A 20,141-nucleotide genomic window follows, 5' to 3' on the forward strand; every position below is an offset into this window, starting at 1 on the left:
AGTGTGTGATCATGTATGAGTTGTATAGTTTTAATGTTTTATTTGGGAACAGAATGGTGTGTATGTGTAAGTTTGGTGATGGAGTTTTTATTATGAATGAATGATGATTTTTTATGAATTATGTCTATTTTTTATGCTTAAGGACAACAGATGGAAATTAGCCCTTGGCTATAATCTGGTATGTTTACATTCATGTAATTTTTTTTTTTTACATTTATGTTCATTAACATGCACTGTCCTAAATAAATAAATAAATAAAATAAATATTCAAGTGTGTCTTATTATTAACTAAATTGTTTGTATAGCAAACAAACGACTGGCTTCTTTTCGGAACAATTTCTTGTTGTTTTTAGCTGCTCTGTTTGTATAATCAACATGTTTACATATTATTTAATAAAAAATATATATGAAGAAATGAAAAGGGGCGGGGACACGTGCCGGGTTGTTACGTCACCGACGGTGCCGTGAGCGTCTCCGTCAGGACGCACCGGAGGAGCGGAGCTGAGCAGAGCAGCAACATGGCTGCAGATTACTGGGAGCCAGGAAGATCCGAGAAGCCGTCAGACTGAACCGAGCCACGGATAACCCGGGACAGACCGGGATAAACCCTCCCGGTGAGTAACGGTCACCCCCGGGCCTCGCGTGTAACCGGAAAACCGTCTTTATCAAATGGTGAGTGAGTCGTTGAGGGAGCAGCGGAGGCGGAGCGGCCGCTGCTATTTATAACAGTGAGGAGGACGGTTTACTGCAGGAAATACACGGCTCCCGTCCTCGGCTCTCCGGCTCAGAAACACACAGGCGTAGGCAGGTCCACGGAGACACGACACCCGAAGCGGCAGAACACAAACAACAGCTGCCACGGGGACACACACGTAGCTTCAGTTCCCGTTCCGTGCCGTCAGATCCACGGGCAGTGACGTAACGCATCTGTCAGGTACATGTCCTGTCACTCAGCCAGGTGTTAGCCGTCAGGTGTGCACGTGACATGAAGCGGATCTAAGTGGCTGTTTGGGTTCATTAGTGAGTGCGGGTACTTCCTGCTACACAAACCCGAGGCCCCGAGTCTTTTCATCAACACTGAGTAACATCACACTCACCTGTGTGCGTCAGATTCACCTGTGGAAACTCGTGCCCGCGTTTTCAGGGTATTCCGTGGGATTAGTTTTAAGTGTCACGCGATTACCTGCAGGTGAGATGAGAGTGCATGTAGTGGTTTCAATGTGAGATGAGCATAAAGATGATGATGTCTCAGGTAAACTGGATCTTCAGATGGGAACAGTCCTCCTGAGGTAGACCTATTCGGCTGTGACATGACAGGTGGTGACGTGCAGGTAAACTGAATCCATAGGTGACCTGAATACAGGTGACATGAATACAGGTGGTCATGTACAGGTGAGCCGAATCTATAGGTGATCTACAGGTGATGATGTTCAGGTGAGACGAGTGATTCTTGTGAGGTAGACCTATTCGGCTGTGGTGTGGCAGGTGATGATGATGATGATGGTGAATGAATGGTAGATGAATATGCATAACTACTAATTCAGGTATGATGAGTCAGATGTTGAGGCGTTCAGGTGTTTCCAACTGTTTGGGTATTTACATTTTTGTCCTTTTATTTCTACCTGTCCAGGCGTGGTCTCCAGACTGGCAGCCCCGCCCCCCTTGGCGTCACGTCCCCCTCTCCCCCCTCGGCCCCCGCTAATGGAGAGGATGAGGAAGATCAAACGGCAGCTGTCACTCACTCTGGGGAGGGGTGGGTCAGGGGGAGGGGACAGGACACTGAGTGACACCATCACTCAGGAAGCAACGTCACACAGCGACTCAGGTAATCCTGTCAGGTGTGAACAGAGGCCTGTACTGAGATTTAGCGCTGGGTTTTCAAGTTTTATGATGGCGGCTTTAATTAATGCCACACACCTGGCTGCTCAGGTGCAGGTCATGCTTGAGATGAGAGATCGGCATGGAAAATTGCTGTCCACTGGATATACTGTCACCATTCCTAGAAGATGTCTTGAACCTTGATGGACAGAGACCTATATATATATATAAAAACATACAACAATAAACGGGAAATTAAAGTACTCTTATTTTTCCCCTTATACAACATGTCATGAAGAGAAAAAAGGTAACATGTGGAACAAAAAAGTCCTAAAAATAAATAATGAAACTGGGAAATTCTTTGGTGCTCCCATTCCTGGGACATGTGAGCTTTGTCCAGTTTCCCTACATTACTGACATGTGAGAGAGAGAAATAACCAGCTAACTGTCATGTGTTGGAGGTAAAGTGATTTTTATTCACCGCGTGGGTGAACATCACCCGACGTTAGTGTTCTAGGGTTAAATACTTTATATGTTATATGAAATTTGCAAGGCAGCCTACTTACATTTAGAATTATGTTCCCATTTGTTCTCAGACAGTCAAAAAGCCTCAGGGAAACAATAACGCTAATGCTGTTTTACACATAAGAATACAGCGAAGCAACGCGTTCGTTTAATGCAATACACAGTTGTAATCACAGTCGTATCCACTCGTGCTGCCATGACAGGTCTATTAAAGGAGACTTGTGCTCAGTAGTTTAGCTACTGATTTGTTTGGGGCTTATGTGTTTATCCTCCGTGGTGACCACGTTGGGGTCGTCCTCGCTTTCTGATGTCACACGGTGCAAAGAGTAACCCACTTCCCATCAGTATGTCCCGGCAACACCTGACACAGAGCTTGTTAAGCTGGGACTGCTTCCATGCTTACCTCGCTCATGTCTGTGAAGGTTCTCAGTTATCCAGGTCATCGTAGTCAAAGGAGCTTGCAAAGAAAAGCGTCTGGACTTCTTTAAGTTGCTTGAAGACGTTTCACCTTCATCCGAGAAGCTTCTTCAGTTCTAAGGTCAAATGGTGGAGAGTCCCAGATATAAACCTAGTGGGAGTTTCCCCCCACAGAGGGACGAAAGGACCCCGTGATGATCCTCTAATCGCCTGAGCCAAGGTGTGAAACTGGGTGTGGGTCACAATCAGCCAGAGTTTCAGGTGAGTTCATTGTTTTGAGATTCTTCCCAGACGCCTTAACGCCCACTCACATCCTGGGCCATCTGACCTCAGGAAATCACATGATAAGGTGGGGCCAGGTTTCACAATGAGCTCACCCGAAACTCTGGCTGATTGGGACCCACACCCAGTTTCACACCTTGGCTCAGGCGATTAGAGGATCATCAGGGGGTCCTTTTGTCCCTCTGTGGGGGGAAACTCCCACTAGGTTTATATCTGGGACTCTCCACCATTTGACCTTAGAACTGAAGAAGCTTCTCGGATGAGAGGTGAAACGTCTTCAAGTTACTTAAAGAAGTCCAGACGCTTTTCTTTGCAAGCTCCTTTGATTACCTCGCTCATGTTCCACAGTAGGCTTGAGTAGCCTGGATGCTTGCTCTACCCGGGATTTGAACTCCAGACTTTACGTTCCACACACTTGATAAATTTCCCAGCCCTAGCGTCGACTGCTTTAACAGTATATGTATATATGACAGAAAATAAGGAAAAGCAGCTTTAATTACACAGATCCCACCCCCTTGGATTTAAATGCTGTGTATCCAGTGCTTTTCCTATCACACGCTTCCATTTGAACCACAGCAACTGTATAGTGTTTGTTATATTTTTGTGTTTTTGATCCCAGCAGATTGTCACAGCTCGTGGGAACTCACTTGTAACTTGACTGAAAGCTTGTGGAGTCGATGGCCACCTTTGTGTGACTGTTCAGTCTGACTGTGGATGTGAGAGAAAGTGAAGCCCGATAAGGCAAAGATATTCTGAGCATGTTGGACATATGTTGTAGTTCGGGCGACCACGTGAGCGGCTGTGCAGCGCTGGCTTGCCGTGATGCATGCTGGTTAAAGATTTGTCTGAAGGCCGCTGGTGCTGCCGAGTGTCACTGTGTCACATGGTGACATAACCTGCCGTGAGCTTGGCGACTGCAGTAAGCTGCAGACTTTTTCCTCCGGCTCCACCAATAGGGAACCACCTCTGTGATGGCAGAACTTTGTCCTGATTGGCTGAATGCTTTAGTATGTAAATAACATGAATAAAATATATTTATTCATTTTATTTCCCCTCTTTCTTTTTTTTAAATATGCAGCTAATTAAAATTAGTCCCAGTTAAAACAGTCAAGAACTAACCAGCTGCTAACCAGCTTTATAAACTGGTCTGCTGCTCACACAGCAAACCAGTAACTGGAAGCTTGCTGGTTTAATTCCTGACACTTCCTGCCTGATTCCCTCCTCTGATCTGACTGGTTGGTTGGATCTGTGATTTGATTGGTTGCCTCTTGGACCTGTCAATCAATCAATCAATGAATCAATAATATAACACTTGTTTAATTTGAATTTATTTTTTCTCCTTTAACCCCACTTTCATTTTTTTCCCTTCCAAATCAACCAACCGTTACCCGCCTCCTCCCCTCACCTCCTCCTACACCTCCCTCATCCCTCCTGTTACCTCCTTTCCTCCCCACATCCTTCCCTCACTTGGCCCCTTCATCTCTCCCCTCAGAGGTGGTGTCTCTTCGTTCCTCTGGAGGTTTGAAGGTTCGATCTTCATCCTCTTCAGTTCAGTCTTTACTTCAGTCGTACAGCACCTCACTGAGGAAGCCCAGAGGCCTCGGACGCAGCCTGAGCTCCTACCTGAACCACGCCACCAGACTGGGTACTAATGCCGCAAATACATGTACATGCACAAGTACTGCACCACTAATACACACATACGTGCTGAACATATACAGTAGAATCATGTACTGCGCATCTATCAACGTAAAAATAGAAGCTGAATTTGCTGTGTGCTTGAAAATGTAGACGAGGAGTTTAACGACGAACTAAATTTAATGTCTCTTGTGAAGTGAAAACATAGATCAGTTGTTGGCTGTGAAACAGGAATGAAGTCATAATTGGTGAGTTTAAATCTGAATGCTGGAGCAGTGAAAGAGGCCTTCCCCTCCATTTAAATTCAGTACAGCACCACCAGAAAACAACAGTCCCACGCCGCTGTGGCTTCATGTGTTGGCAGAGTGAATGCTGCAACGTTACACTTCTGCTCCAGTCAATGAAAGTGGCTTTTCTGGGCTCGAGAGTGTACGTGCTGCAGAGATGCACTCCATAAATATAAAAACACACCAGTCAAAATACTTTGTTTTACACGGCGTGCACGATCATTTTACACAGAAATGATGTTTGTATTTCTTCTTGTAATTGTAAATTTGCAAAGTCTACTCTGTGGATGTTTTCTTAGCCACGTCATCCAAACAGCGCCATAAACAGTTGTCCATAAACTGATGAATTCTTTCCCAAATTTTTGCAGACTGACTGTGCAGAACATGCGCTGCATAGTTGCATTCTGCTGCATATCAGCTCTCTCGTAAAGCGCTATACAAATACAGGCCATTTACCATTTTTTATCATTTACTCTGAACTGAGAAAGAAGAATTTGCCTGCAGCTGACCCAGGCTTAAACAGCCATCTGCTGCAACCGGTCGCAGTGACAGGAACAAGCAGAGCGACGTAGAAATAGAAAGAATATAAGATTAAACACTGAGCAGGTTGGCCTGCAGAGCAGATACAGAGAGAGCAGAGACTGTGGGGAGATGGAAGAAACACAATGAATGCAATCACAGCATATAACAAGTAAGAGAGAGCACAGGAGAGGTGCGTAATATGAGAAGTTGTGTAACGTGACCAAGGAGCGTTCGAGTCACCTGATCCAGCCCGAAATGTGATTGTTTCCAAAAAGAAAAGCTTAAAATCAGGGAGGGCGTCTGACTCTGACTCAGGAGAGACGTCGGATAGCTCAGGGCTCTGCCTCCAATTCTATGGAGTGTCGCAGGAAATGATGTCGTGCCATAGAAGAGATCAGCTCTGCCTCGCAGTCTCCAGGAAGCACAATAAGCTGCACTGTGAGAGCGAAGTGCTCTGCTGGGATAATGCGATACTATTAAGTCTTTAAGACATGATGGACTCTGCTCATTCAGGACTTTGTATGTGATGAAAAAGATTTTAAGCTCTATACTCGAGTTCACAAGGGGCCAATGAAGACGAGTTAATATGAGAGAATTAATATGGGAGAAATGGCTCTTTCTCTAGTCCTCGTTAGTGCTCGTACTACAGCATTTCTGTATCAGCTGGAGGCTTTTCAGGGAGCTATGAGTACATCCTGATACAAATCAATTACAGTAGACAGCGGAGTGGGTTTCCAGCATCACTCTCAGGCAGGATATTCCTGTTTTTGACACGACTGCAGAGGAGGATTAGTCGTGAGTCGTGCCACCAAAACAGCTCTGACCTGCCTGGACACGGGATTTCTGAGACGAGTTGTAGGGAGGAGCCTCTGTAGATTGGACCTGTTTCGGTGCATTTGGTGATATGGGGAATTTAAGGCCTGCTCTACTCTTTGTATGCGCGTGACTGTGTGTGTGTGTTTTCAGAGATCGTCCACGAAGATGTGAAAATGAGCTCGGATGGAGAAAGCGATCCAGCTTCTTCTTCTGATGATGTTCAGAGTCCAGTTAAAGTCAGAATGAGGAATAAGAAGATCTCTACTGAGGTACACACACACACACACACACACACACACACACACACACACACACACACACACACACACACACGAGTAAAGCAGAGATGTTGGGATATTCCCCAGTTTTTAAAGAGCACTCACTATTTGTTTTCTGCAAAGCCTTGAGGACCTTTTAGCGCTTTGGTGCAGCTCTTCGCCTCCTTGGTTGGTTTTGTTTTTGATATTTTCTTCTCCAGCTGCTCGTTTTCTGGCTCTTTAGTTGTTTGGATGTGGGTGTTTCAGCGTGCGTGCTCTGCAGGAAAGGAACATCTTCAGCCAAATGTGTTATAGAGCTAAGTGTGGTTTGAGATTTCTTGTTGCCTCTTCGGTCCAGCGCGTCGTAGCTGCTGACGGAGGCCCTTCACGCTGCTCCGACTGAGATGGTGCCGTGTGTTTCTCTAACATTAATATTTATCAGATGCAAAGATGCGTCGGAGTGCTTTAGCCTGCAGCTTCCCAAACATGTCAGCGAGCTTGTCTTCGTCTTTTTCACGACTGAAAGACTCGGCTGGTCTCCGGGTACAGATGCACAGCTGTGATGCTGGCTGGTCCAGGTCCTGCTTTTAAGGAACGAGCGAGCAAATGTGTTGGTTTCAGCGCCAGACTCGGACTGGTGCTTAACAAAGCTGGTTTACCTGTGCAGTGCTGGTAAAGCTGTAAATGAGCCAATAGGCTACAATAACTCAGGCTGACGTGTGGGCTGATTGAAAGCAAACAGCTTAGAGAGCGAGGACTCTTTCATCTGTGAGCTTTTTATTTTCTATGTGGGCTTTTGTTTTTGCAGGCAGATGTGACACCCCCCATCCCCCCCACACACACCTCCCCTCGCGGCTAATGGGTGATGCCAGTCTGTCACACATCTGTGGACAGATGTTCTGACTCCTGGCCGGAGGCTTTGTTTCTCTGCCTTCTGTTTTAAAATCCTCCAAAGGTTTTCTGATGGATTCAGGTCAGGGGACAGACTTGATCCAGCTCATAATCTCACATTGTTCTTCCATTAGTTTGTAAAGGCCTTCTCCTCTGAGGCACCTCCATGTGTCTGCAGCCACCGCTGGGTCACATCAGGTCCATCAGGTCCATCAGACCTGTATTTTCTTTGGGCTCCTCCTGTAGATCCTGACCTCTGCTGCTACATTAAAGCACAGGCACAGGTGGATTCCTCACCGTGTCGGTCTCACCCTGAGACCGAGAGCCAAACGAGCAGCTGTGGAGTTCGTGGGTTCTTTTTCTAATCTCGCTCAGGCAGCCATCTTTAAGAGGACTCGGGTGCGATTACAGTTTGCTGCAGCGGTCACAGGTTGCATTCAGGGCCTGCATTTCCAGTGCTGTCTGCCCTTTGTTTGTTTCTAGTGCTACTTCAGATCAAATGCAGACATTTCATCTTAAAATGAAACGGTTCCTTTCATGACGACTGAACGTTTACCGGCAGCGGTAAAAGGTCTTTGCTGATGAAAATAAACTGTCAGGTGCTGCGGAGGATGAAGGCGAGCGTTCACGTGAATTCTGTTGTGTTTCTTCTCTGTTTCAGGACATCAACAAACGTCTGTCGTTACCGGCTGACATCCGTCTTCCAGACGATTACCTGGAGAAGTTTAATGTGATTGGTCCAGCTCTGTTCGAGCAGCCAATCAGCAGGCGGCTGCGTAGAGTGTCTCTGGTATGTGTAACTGCTTCTTTTCGTTTTCACGCAGGTGTTTGGGACAGTTTTGGGCAGGCCTGCAACAAACGATGATTTTGATAGTCGACTAGTCACCGATTATTTTTGTGATTAGTCGACTAATCAGATCTTCATCCATTGGACGTGGAAAGTACAGCTTATTGGACCAGCAGCATCTGCTCTTATTAACTAAAAATAAAGACAAGATGATGGTTTATTAAACTTTTAATGAAATTTGCAGATTGTCTCAGTGAAGTTTAATAAACTCGGCCGTCTGCTCCTTGCTGTCTAAAATATAACAGGACATTGGAGTAAATTCGACCATCTCACACTTTTTAGTTTTCTGTGTGATGTTTATTCAGCTGTGTGAAAACTATAACTTTAATCTCAGCTAAACCGATTTACTCAGGAACAAATAAAACACTGAAAAAAGCCAAACGATAACATTTTTAAGTTATCTAACTGACTTAAAGATCATGTTTAACCTGAGTAGTGAAAGATCGCGGGGGGGTTGAAAACGATGTACCAGGAGTTCGCTGTTCTCAGCGGCTCTAGTGAGCCTTGAACCCCGGCTAGCTATCCAGCTAGTGGCTAACAGACGTCTCCGAAAACGTCGGAGCGCTTTTACAAATATGTGATGTCTTGATAAACCGAGCAGATATTTGAAGTTTACACAGCTACATTCTCGCCTGAAAATATGTTAAACGTTTATTTAGTGACATTTGGACAGCCTTTGTCGCGCCACTGTAACGTAATCGGCCTACAAATGCAGCCCCTGAATTTGGATACGCTGGGCTGCAGACTGTGTGTCTGTAAGGGGGGGATGCAAGTGTGAAACCGGTTTCTGATTCTGTTGTTTCAAGTAATGCAGGATGTTTGTTGTGTTGTTTCTCGTGCATTTATTGTGCCAGCGCAGGTTATTTTAACCCTCTGTCTGCCTCTTTGCCTGCAGTCAGAGATTGGTTTTGGGAAGCTGGAGACTTACATCAAGCTGGACAAACTGGGAGAGGTGAGGCCACATTACCTCCTTCTGTCTGTTGATGTCAGACTGATCGTTGAAACTGTTTAATAAAGAACACAAACAGGATCTAAGTGCTCTGTGCTGCGCTGTGACACTCCTTAAAGGTCTCATTTCAGACTTACTAACTACATGTAAAGTCTTCTGACCTTTTCTACAAATTATGTGTAAAAAGCTTTGCCTGACAGTCCACTCTTTTTGTTGTAATGTTTGCTTTTGGCTCCAGAAATCAGTAAACAAATGCCCCGCCTCTCTCCTCTCTGTGTCTCACCTGTGTGTAGGGGACCTATGCCACAGTGTATAAAGGTCGGAGTAAACTGACTGAAAATCTCGTGGCTCTGAAGGAAATTCGACTGGAACATGAAGAAGGAGCTCCGTGCACTGCAATCAGAGAAGGTACTGCATCACTGACACTGAACCAACAGAAGTATTACTGGTACTACAGTAGTAGAAGTACTAATGACAGCATGTTTGTACTTTTTACTCGTCAGTGTCTCTGTTGAAGGATTTGAAACACGCCAACATCGTCACGCTTCATGACATCATCCACACGCAGAAATCCCTCACACTGGTGTTTGAGTACCTGGTAAGAAACGCACACAATAATACACAAACTTCTTCTTCTTCTTTGGTGTGTTTGAATGTGTGCGTTCATGTGTTTCAGGACAAGGATCTGAAGCAGTATCTGGACGACTGTGGAAATGTCATTCATGTTCACAATGTCAAAGTGAGAAAAGTTTGTTTTATTCTTAGTATAATGAAATTAAGTGTGTGTGTGTGTGTGTGTGTGTGGCACAAACTGATGTGACAAACCTGCTGGTGATTGAGGCTACGTCCACACGTACACGGGTATTTTTGAAAACGCAGATTTTTCTATGCGTTTGCACCTTTCGTCCACACGTAAACGGCGTTTTCGGTCACTGAAAACGGAGATTTCTAAAAACTCCGGCCAGGGTGGATATTTTCTAAAACTCCGTTTTTGCATTTACGTGTGGACGAGAAAAACGGAGAAAACGCAGCGTCAAAGGTGTGGGCGTTTTTTGACGTCACACTGTGCGCCACGTTATTGTTTCGGTGAAATGAATTTCTACAATACTGTTACTGTTAATTGTCTCTGCAGTGTTTAAATGCTTACATATACACACACAGTTACTGTCCCTCCACACATACGACTCGGTTCTTCTTCTATGCCCCAGCTTTGTTTACTTTTTCCCACCGAGGCTTCTAGACTTCTGATTGGCCAACATTTCTGCACGGTTAGGAATATAGCGCCACCTGCTGCTTTGGCATGTTCCTAGCAGCGTTTTCCTTCATTTCTGCCTTTACGTGTGGACGGGATTATTTTTTAAAACGAAAACGGAAAATCTCCGTTTTCAAAAATACCCGTGTACGTGTGGACGTAGCCTTAACTTTTCTAATTTTGGTAGATTTTTAAACAATGATAAAAAATAAATTAAAAAAAGTAGAAGGAATTCTTCTTCTTTTTGTTTCCCTGTTTTTGAGGGTTTTTTCTTTGCATCGTGTGCTCATCGACTTTCCCTGTAACTGCAGTGGTTTCCGTCCTCAGCTCTTCCTTTTCCAGCTGCTGCGAGGTTTGTCGTACTGCCACCGGAGGAAAGTTCTCCATCGAGATCTAAAACCACAAAATCTGCTGATCAACGAGCGAGGAGAGCTCAAGCTAGCAGACTTTGGTGAGTCCTGCAGACACTGTCTTAGTTTTTTTGTTGGTTTTTTTTGTAAAGTTAGGACCTATTTACTAGGGGTGGGGGAAAAATGGATACTGTGTAGTATGGTGATATTTTGTTTGCTAATAATGTATCGATACAGGGACAGCAGAAATCGATATTTTGTTACAAAAAGGTTTTTGTGCTCTGACTTCAGAGCATGTTGATCCTTTTTCTGAGCAAGAATCCTGACATTCCTTCACTGTCCAAATGTGTTTAACTTGTTTTTGGCAGCAATAAACATGACAGTTTACTTATTTTAATTTAAGACATGTTTTATTTTAATTAAGTTTAAAACTTTTTTATTTAATGTAAAATTATATTTTGTTTTAATTTACTTTCAAATTCTTCAGTTGCTGAAGGAGCTGCATAGTTTTCATAAACTGCATAGTTCAGAATAGCTATAATTGTACCAGATGGTTGATTCAGTTAAGTTGGACTAGACTGTAATACAAACCGTTCAGTTTGTCAACAATCAAACTGAAATGAGAGAAAGACGGAGTGTGAGACTTTGATATTAGAGAAAATGAATATTGATAAAGTTTACCTTTATGTACAGAATCTGAATATCGCAAAATATTTTTAAAAATTGCAATAATATCGTATCGTGGGATGTATGGTGATTCCCACCTCTACTGTTTAAATCTTAGCGTCTGAGGTTTCTCTTGTGCAAAACGCACCTTTGAGTGATGTAAATGTGTAATGATGTAAGCGTGAGCTACCGGCACCTGTCACGCTAAGACTAAGGAAAAGGCAAACAAGAAAACAAGACCAGTTGGCTCTGAAGGTGGAACAAAACATGAAGAATTGGGCCGACAGTCAAGTCCGTTATTTATTGGTTGGAGGAACATCTTGCTTGTCTAAACAAAATATCAAATTTTATTTATTCTCAACTTCTGACTTCAGTGAAGCTGCGTAGAGAGAAAATTAAGACACTGGAAGAGGATTACAAGAAAGTAAAAGACCAAATCAACTGTGTGTGAAGAGCTGCTCAGCTGTTGCCAAGCCCATCTGTGACACACACACACACAACAAGTGCTACTTATTAAGTTGCAGACCGAACGCTTGGCCAGTGGGAGCCCCGGCTGAATCCCTGCCTCTCCAGCTCCACGATTATCACTAAACCTCGTGATTTTCTTCATCTTGTTGTTGTTGTCATTCCAACCAGCTGGCAGTTATGTCATGTTAGTGATGAAGATGTGAAGTTCTTCAGGGACCTCTCTCAGACCTTCACTTCATTTATTTATCACAGAGAGCCGTTCTTCCTGTATTACCTGTGGAGACAGTTTTATTGGAACAGAGTCGATTTTTGGTTCCTGTGAGGATCGGATATTAAAACTGCTTCAGGCGGTTAACGACACAGAGGGCGACCGATTCCTTTTTACGCCTGGACTTTGACGATGAGCCAGAGACATGGATTTGCTCTGTGCAGTTTGGCAGGATTACAGACACACGTCTGACCTCCACAACCAGAGACAGGATGACCTCCTCGGTGAATTCAGGACAGCAGAGTCACTCTGTTTGTAATGCAACGCCCAGGAAGTATTTAAAATGCCGTGTGAGTCGTGGTCCTTACGGAGAATGAATACATTTATTTTAGCTGTTAGGATACAAATGTAATCTGAATCAGTGTAAAGACAGTGATGATGAGGCTTTAATGACACGTGTGTGTGTGTTTCAGGTTTGGCTCGAGCAAAGTCGATCCCAACAAAGACGTACTCCAACGAGGTGGTGACGCTGTGGTACCGACCACCTGACATCCTGCTGGGCAGCACCGACTACTCCACTCACATCGACATGTGGTCAGTGATGCAGTACACTGTACTACTCTATTGTAGTACTGCTACTAGAAACTTTGATAAATTACATTTTTAAAAAATCGATTCTTCTGTTGTGAAATGATCAACTATGGTGAAACCATCTGATGAGACGAACCTCTTGCCGTGTGCGCGTGTCTTTGCGCTTGTCTGCTTTTCTGTTTTTAGGGGTGTTGGCTGCATTTTTTACGAGATGGCGACAGGTCGACCTCTGTTTCCTGGTTCCACAGTCGAGGAGGAGCTTCACTTTATCTTTAAATTGTTGGGTGAGAACCAATCATCTTCTACTTCGTAATCTTTTGAGGACACCGTCGACCTCTGTTGATTAAAAGCATGCCTCAGGTTGGACGTGGGAGGGACGTCTCACCAGATGCTGCTGTTTTTAGCTTTATTTTGTAAATTAATTTAAATGTATGTTTCAAAGAAATAGTAGCTGTTAAGCTTTTGAATTTATATTTATAATAAACCTCGTATGTATTTTGTGTGCAGGTACTCCCACAGAGCAGACCTGGCCTGGAATCACTTCTAATGAGGAGTTTGTGGCGTTTAACTATCCTCAATACAAAGCAGAGAGACTGAGTAACCACACTCCCAGGTGCAGAGCTGCACACATGTACACCGTAACTACACATGTTTTTGTAGCCGGGGGTTAAAACACTAAGCCTCCTCATCCATACGTCCAGCCTGTTGCTGCTGACTAGGGCTGGGTATCGTCACTGATTTCTAGAATCGATTCAATTCCGATTCACAAGGTCCCGAATCGATTCGATCCACGATTCGATTTAATTCGATTTGAATCTGGGAAATTTTGACAGTCAGAAATATTATAATTCAGATCAGTACATTTACATATTGTTGTATCTATAAAAAGGAAGCTGACACACCAAGACTTTATCAAAGGTGTGAGCATCACAGCAGAGGCCTTTGTGTTAAAGTAGCTGAAGATAAAAAACAGAAAAACATGAAGGTTTTCCTGTTCTGGGATTTTATAAAAATATTCTGCAGTACATCAAAAACGAAAGAAAACCATTAATCAACACATGAACATCACCTCTGAAGTTACAGCGGTTTTATTACAGACACGGCTGAGCGTTTTGCATTTTGCATAATTTTAAAAAGTTTAAATTTGTTCAGTATTGAACGGCAGAAATTAGGTTTTCTGTTCGGAAGAATGTAAAAGGGAAAAAAAAAAAGTCGGCCGACAGCCTGTAAACTACGGTAGACTTGTGCGTAACGAGCAAGCGAATAATGCAGAAAACAGTACAGAGAGAGAGAGAGCTGTGCATCGTGGTCGAAGCAAAACGGTAAACGTCAGAGTGAATACATGACGATGTTTATGTGAAGCTAGTTTGGATCTTCTTTTGCTGCTGGTTCGGTCAATATTGTTTGGAGAGACATCAAACTAACAGCTTTAGAATCAGCGCATAAAGGGCGTGAACACAAAGCGCGGACCCGCCGACAGATCAGAATCAGCGAGCTGTCGGCTTTCAGCCCCGACCGTGAGAAAGTCACATCTCACTGATTCTGATCCGCGGGTCGCGCTGTGTGTTTAAGTCTTTGTGCAGAATCCGTGTTCCTGCTCTCATTTACTGTCTTAGCTGTTTGGTGGTTGTTGACATTTTGTGAGATTTCACCTGAGATTCTGGCATTTCGGGCAAAATAAATTTATATTAAAAAATCAATTCAGGATTTTAATAAATCGATTTATCCAAGCCAGAATCGATTTTAATGGATAAATCGATTATAAAAACCCACCCCTACTGCTGACCCACCAGGATCCGTGTGATTCCTTTGCAGTGGCCTCCACAGAGCCTTCCTCTTTACTTTTAGTTTAAGTCACCAGATCTGCAGCTGCACACAGACGTGCATTAATCTTAAAGGCTCACTGCACCAGATAACGAAGTTTGTGTTTTTGTGTTCAGGCTCAGCACTGATGGAGTGGAGCTGTTGTCCGAATTCCTACAGGTCAGTTAACCTCTCACAGTGTTCATTTATATGATGGGAAAATAAAAATTTTAAGTTTAAACTTTATCTAAACTTTAGTTTGAGGGGAAGAAGAGGATCTCTGCAGACGAGTCGATGAACCACTCATACTTCAGTAACCTTGGAAAGAGAGTGAAGTTACTTCCTGACAGTAAGTTTAAAGTTACTGGTCCCATTTGGTCCCTGTTGTTACGGTAACGTCACAGAGGCGCTGTGGTTGCTTTTGTTTCAGCGACGTCCATCTTCACCCTGCCAGAGATTCAGCTTGAAAAGGAAACGATGAGACCAACAGCAGCAGCCCCGGATCCAGGTAACAGTCTGTGTGGGGAAGGAGGCGGAGCCACGTGGCTCCCTGCTGGGTTCGTCTGACACTGACATCGTCTATTTTTGTCTTTCTGTCCAGCAAACAGTCCAAACAGGAGGCGGAGTATGCTTTTCTGACATGGTGGAGAGGCGGAGTCTGCTGCTGGACAAACAAAGGGAAACTGACAGGACAGGAAGTGACGATGATGATGATGATGCTTTTTTTCCTAGAGGATTTACTGCAAGTTACTTTACTGACTAACAGCAAGTGCAACAGAGTAGAAGAAAACAGAAGTTACTATTATTTATGACGAGAAGATGAAGCCTGTTGTTTACACAGAGAGGAAATTATGATTCGCTGCAGCTACCCGACCAATCAGAGCACAGATTATTGTGACTAAAGGAAACAGGCTTCAGAGCTTCACCTTGGTACACCTCGGAGATGAACGGGTGAATAGTAGTAAAAGCTTCTCCAGGAGGTTCTGTCTTCCATTTTCACTGCACAGATTAAACGCATAAATATCAAGTCGGTGAAAGTCCTGGAAAACCTGGAATTCAGCTCTGCTGTCATGGAAACGCCGTATACAGCCGTATACAGCTGTATACGTCATATCACCCGTGTGAACATCTGCGGCAGCAAAGTCAGTGTTAAACTGAAGCCACGATCCAGTCCCAGCGTGCTGAACTGTACCTGCTTTAAACTTTAATAACACCTGATGAAACACAATAAAAATTCAGTTTGTTAAACACAAAAAACAAAAATTCAAACATTTTGACTCCAAAGTTTTCCCTAAATTACAGCTTGATTTATTAAAATATTTTTTTAACGTGCCACCGAACACGAGATGAAACCGTCAGAGTAACGTCGACCCTGCAGCGAGAGGAAAACAGGCTGTTTTCACATTAAAGGCTGAAGACGAATGTTCTGTTTTAAACCCGCAGCTCTTCAGCCGTCTCCTTATCTGTGTCGAGCTGCCGATTGTGTTTCGGTTTACAGTGTTACATTTTACACTTCAGTGTTACTATTAAACAGCCTGCAGGAGAAGCCAAACACAACATCTGTGGAAATTTAAACCTTTGCTTTTATTTTGAAAGTGTGAACCTGATTTCTGCTGTTCTGCATGTGTGTGTCGTACACTCGAACTTTATACTGTAATACTGTTAATATATATATATTAATACCAAGAGACGGTAACACCATAAATCTGCCGTATATAGCTTATCACAGAATTTAATTCAACTGGAGTTTTATTTATTGTTTTTTTGTGTTTATTGGAGATCAGTAAGTAGGTTTTCTTTTTTTTTTTTTAGTCATGGAGACTGTTAAAAAGTGTGATGCCTTTGCCTCATTAGACCCCATGACATGTCAGAGGAAAATGCAGGGCTCTGATTGGCTAATTCTGTTTAAACAGCAGCAAACAAGTGTGTTTCTGCACAGACTCAACCAGCAGTCAGCCGATTGTCTGTTGCGCGTTTCATAGGAAATTCCCAATTTTTGATGGCAAATTACGCGCATCATCGCGTTCTCTTTCACAAAGCACTTTTTGCAGCTCGTAGTTTTTAGCCCGTGTGGAAACAGACTGCAAAAGAACATTTTAAAGAGATTCACATCCTCATTGAGAGCTAATCTTCCCCTGCACAGAGTCCAGGTGTCGCTGGATGGGATTCATATAACCTTCAGGTAGTTTTCAGATTTCATCCCTTCAAAAACAGATGTAATTTCAAAAAGCCAGTTTTTAATTTTATTTCATTTTTTTTGTATTTTTATCAGTTTTAAGAGTGTTCATATTTTTAAGAGATAAGCTGTTCTTGATGTGAATCTTTATTTTTTAGCTGTGAAGAAATCTTAGCAATAGAGAAATAATAAGACAATAATAACCATCGAACAAGGCGTTTGACTCAGAGGAAGCTGACTTTTCAATCTGCTGTAAAAATCTTGCATACAGTTGTATGTTTGTGGGAGGTTAGAGACACCCAGTGCCCGTAAACGAGCGCACCTCCTTTATGTTTGATTGTTTTATTGAACGGCAGCAGAAGTCTGAAGTCTTTAAAAGTTAGAATGGATTCTAGAGGTGTACATTTTTTTTAAATACCAGAAAAAGATATCAGACTGAAAATATTCAGACTTTTGCTCCCCGCGAATCATTGAAACGAAACAATAAAACATTGTGGAGGTGAGTTGCCGTTATAGGTAGTAATTCAGAGTGTTTACTGTGTTTCTGTGAATAAAATTGGACACTGGCTGCAGTCAAATGGTCAAAAAAATGATCACATGTGTAATTTTCTAATCACTTTTCCTTAACTTCAGTGAAACATGTTACAAAAGGATGATTTATAAGGACTTCAGACTGCTCACACACTAAACTGGCAGCAGATGCTTTGGTGTTTCTGTCTCCAGCGATGCAAAAATCTCGTCTTGGTTATTTTGTCCCATGTGTTCTGTTTCAGGAAGAGTATAAATACAGACTTCCTCACCAACCTTTGTCTAAGGCTTTCAGTATCTCTGAAGTAACAGTAATAACCCTCAAAGCTGGCAACACAGCAATGCACAAAGAGAGAACATATCCATGCAAACTGAGGTACACTACAACCTTCCCTGTGGCTGTTTTATTTGACCTAATTACATATAATTGTTGCAAATTAGGCATGGGTATTAGCTGCTTACCTTTCCTGAGGAAAACTGACTATTTGACTGCAACCTGTGTGTTTTTCTTTTAGGACTTAAATGTGTTCAAAGTGATGTGACGTGGGGGGAGAGTCAGACTAAAGGTGAAGCTTCTGTGAGCCGTGCTAATGCTGGGTTAAAACAAATGACTGTTGAATGTAACTCTAAACCGTTGATGTGGTCAGTAGTTTAATGTTGACTGGGTTTACAGTAATAATGTGTACAGAGTTACTGATTATTAGAGATAATCACAGGTTTTAATCTGCACGCTGCAGTGTTGTTGTTCCTCAGCTGCTGCTCAATCGCACAGGAAACGGCGTATAGATGTGAAAGTTCAGAGCGCATGTTTCTTCAGAGGTCACTGATCGATCTGCATTTTTGGTTTTAGGAAAATGAAATGATGTAAAAGAACTCAGGAGCACGCTACGTCCCAGTTGTTGAAAGAAAAGCACTTTTTTAATCTGAGATTAAAGCGAAATGGTCAGAAATCCTTCAGGACAGCATTTTACAGGTACATTTTCAGCAGTCATCACTTGAGTTGTGTGTTTCATCATACAATGGCGTGTACTACTTTATTAAAAGGTGCACGTAAGACCGACTGGGCTGGTTCTCAAACTACAAACGCTGTATTTTCACATGTACATGTCTTCTCTCTCTTTTCCATTTTAATAGTATCCAGTTACTGAAGCTCAGGGAAGGGAACAGTACATTGTGATGTATGAAGCCATTAGTTTCCCTTCTTTAAATAGCCTCCATTTATAACAACAAAAAGACGTCATTAAAATCAAAAGCTGTGTGCTGCTCCCACCACAAACCAAACGTTTCACAGACCCTGAACTGGCAGCTTTGTTAAATGTGCCCATATCGTGCTGCTTTGTGGAAGTAGGCAGACTGTACGTGTACATATGCGTCCTCTTGCTTAGATCCAGTTTGCACGGCTCTGTGATGGGAGCAGTACATCCCAGTGTATGAAATCTTCAGTTTGCCTCTATTTCATACAACAAAAACACACTTGATGCCTTTTAGAGGGAAGTTAACGTCCTCAAAATTGAAAGCCGGTGCTCCTGATGCTAAACTTCAAATCCGCTGTTCAGATTTGGACATTTCGCTTTTACATGAATTATTAAACCAAACAAGAATCATTCAAAATCGTGCAAAGCGAGGCAGCAGCAGGGTTCATGTCTGCTACGTTTGTCGTGTTTAGGAACGTTTCAGTGACCTGTGGAGAAACATGCATGTTTCTGGTCCACATAGATGCAAATGCTGTTTTCTCTGCTTTTGTAAATGAACTAACATGCTTTGTTTTGGTCGACACCATACCAAAGTTATCTGCAATATACTGCACTGCATGATGGGATTCTTCCAGATAACTTCTATGCTGTTCATTTGAATAATCTTCCATTTGCCAAGAAAGCACTGCGACATATCTGATGCTATAATGGATCTGCATACTTGAAATATGAGTCCAAGTATGAAAAAGAAAGTATATCCTGTTATTGTGTACAATTATGTTTACTTCATGTATACTGGATATATTTAAAGTACATAAATATTAAAATTCTTTATTTATTATCAGTGTTGGCTGTTTGTTTATTAGACTTTATTAGTGTTTCTACTTTGATGTTACAGTTAACAGGTACGCTGTACTGTAATATTCACTCGTCCATCCAAATCATTAAATTCAGGTGTTTCCATCACTTCCATGGCCGTGTTGCCAGGACAACAGTACATGTCTGACTGCATTGTGCCGAAGGGTGGATTATGGTGTGGCGTTGTCCCCTTAGTTCAGGTCAAAGAAACTCTTAAAGCTTCAGCACACCAAGACATCATGTTCCCAATTTTGTAGGAAGGTCCGGACCTCAAGCCCGATAAAGCGCCTTCGGGATCAGAGTGGAAACCAGGAGCCAGGCCTTTTCAATATCAGTGTGCGACCTCACAAATGTGCTTTTGGAAGAATGGTCAAGAATTCCCATAAACGTTACCTGGGGTTTCAAAATATGACTTTGTGGTTATAAAGGTGGGCGTGATTGCAGCGGCCCGAGTTATTCTCAGTGTGTGGAAGGAACCATCTCCTCCAGAATATAATAGGTGGAAACAAAATACGCTGAAAATGGTGTCGTATGAAAAGTTCTTGGCTAGGATTAATGATGATAGGGAGGGTTTTGACAAATCACGGGGACGTGTTTTTGGCTGAGATGGTTGGAATTGATTTGGTCAGGGCAACTATCTTTAGTTAAACTTTATGCTTGCTGCGTTTGTATGTTTGTGTAGGCACTCAGTAATGGAATAACTTAAGAATTAGATTTTATTGCCCTTTTTTTTTTTGTGGGTGTACTGATAGTTAGTAAGTATTGAAAATACAAAGGTGAATTAACCATGGGATTGGAA

The 20,141-nt window shown here is 42.9% G+C and overlaps 1 protein-coding gene across 3 annotated transcripts; it reads left to right on the top strand.

The window, feature by feature from the left end:
• Positions 1 to 463: 463 nt before the first annotated feature.
• cdk16 (cyclin dependent kinase 16) lies at positions 464 to 19,325 on the top strand. 3 transcript variants are annotated; one of them, XM_085145971.1, is made up of 17 exons: positions 465 to 614; positions 1,631 to 1,825; positions 4,535 to 4,687; positions 6,456 to 6,574; positions 8,115 to 8,243; positions 9,196 to 9,252; positions 9,543 to 9,657; positions 9,753 to 9,847; positions 9,926 to 9,988; positions 10,829 to 10,952; positions 12,667 to 12,787; positions 12,971 to 13,068; positions 13,292 to 13,397; positions 14,725 to 14,767; positions 14,846 to 14,936; positions 15,018 to 15,095; positions 15,189 to 19,325. In XM_085145971.1, the coding sequence occupies exons 2-17, from the start codon at positions 1,702 to 1,704 to the stop codon at positions 15,224 to 15,226; spliced, it is 1,554 nt and encodes a 517-aa protein (XP_085002097.1). In that variant the 5' UTR covers positions 465 to 614; positions 1,631 to 1,701; the 3' UTR covers positions 15,227 to 19,325. The 3 variants fall into 3 exon arrangements, with proteins under 3 accessions (XP_085002099.1, XP_085002097.1, XP_085002098.1); XM_085145972.1 differs by lacking the exon at positions 465 to 614 and adding an exon at positions 958 to 1,189; XM_085145973.1 differs by lacking the exon at positions 4,535 to 4,687 and having other exon boundaries at positions 464 to 614.
• Positions 19,326 to 20,141: the final 816 nt, after the last annotated feature.

This window comes from Neolamprologus multifasciatus, chromosome 20 (genome assembly GCF_963576455.1).
Source record: "Neolamprologus multifasciatus chromosome 20, fNeoMul1.2, whole genome shotgun sequence".
Classification (NCBI taxonomy): Eukaryota; Metazoa; Chordata; class Actinopteri; order Cichliformes; family Cichlidae; genus Neolamprologus; species Neolamprologus multifasciatus.

Bases quoted from the DNA above. Each gene is read 5' to 3' on its own strand.
- cdk16 (XM_085145971.1), top strand. From the start codon at position 1,702: ATGGAGAGGATGAGGAAGATCAAACGGCAGCTGTCACTCACTCTGGGG. The intron at 9,253-9,542 runs GTGAGGCCACAT...ACCTGTGTGTAG, and splicing joins AGCTGGACAAACTGGGAGAG to GGGACCTATGCCACAGTGTA. The intron at 9,989-10,828 runs GTGAGAAAAGTT...TTCCGTCCTCAG, and splicing joins TTCATGTTCACAATGTCAAA to CTCTTCCTTTTCCAGCTGCT.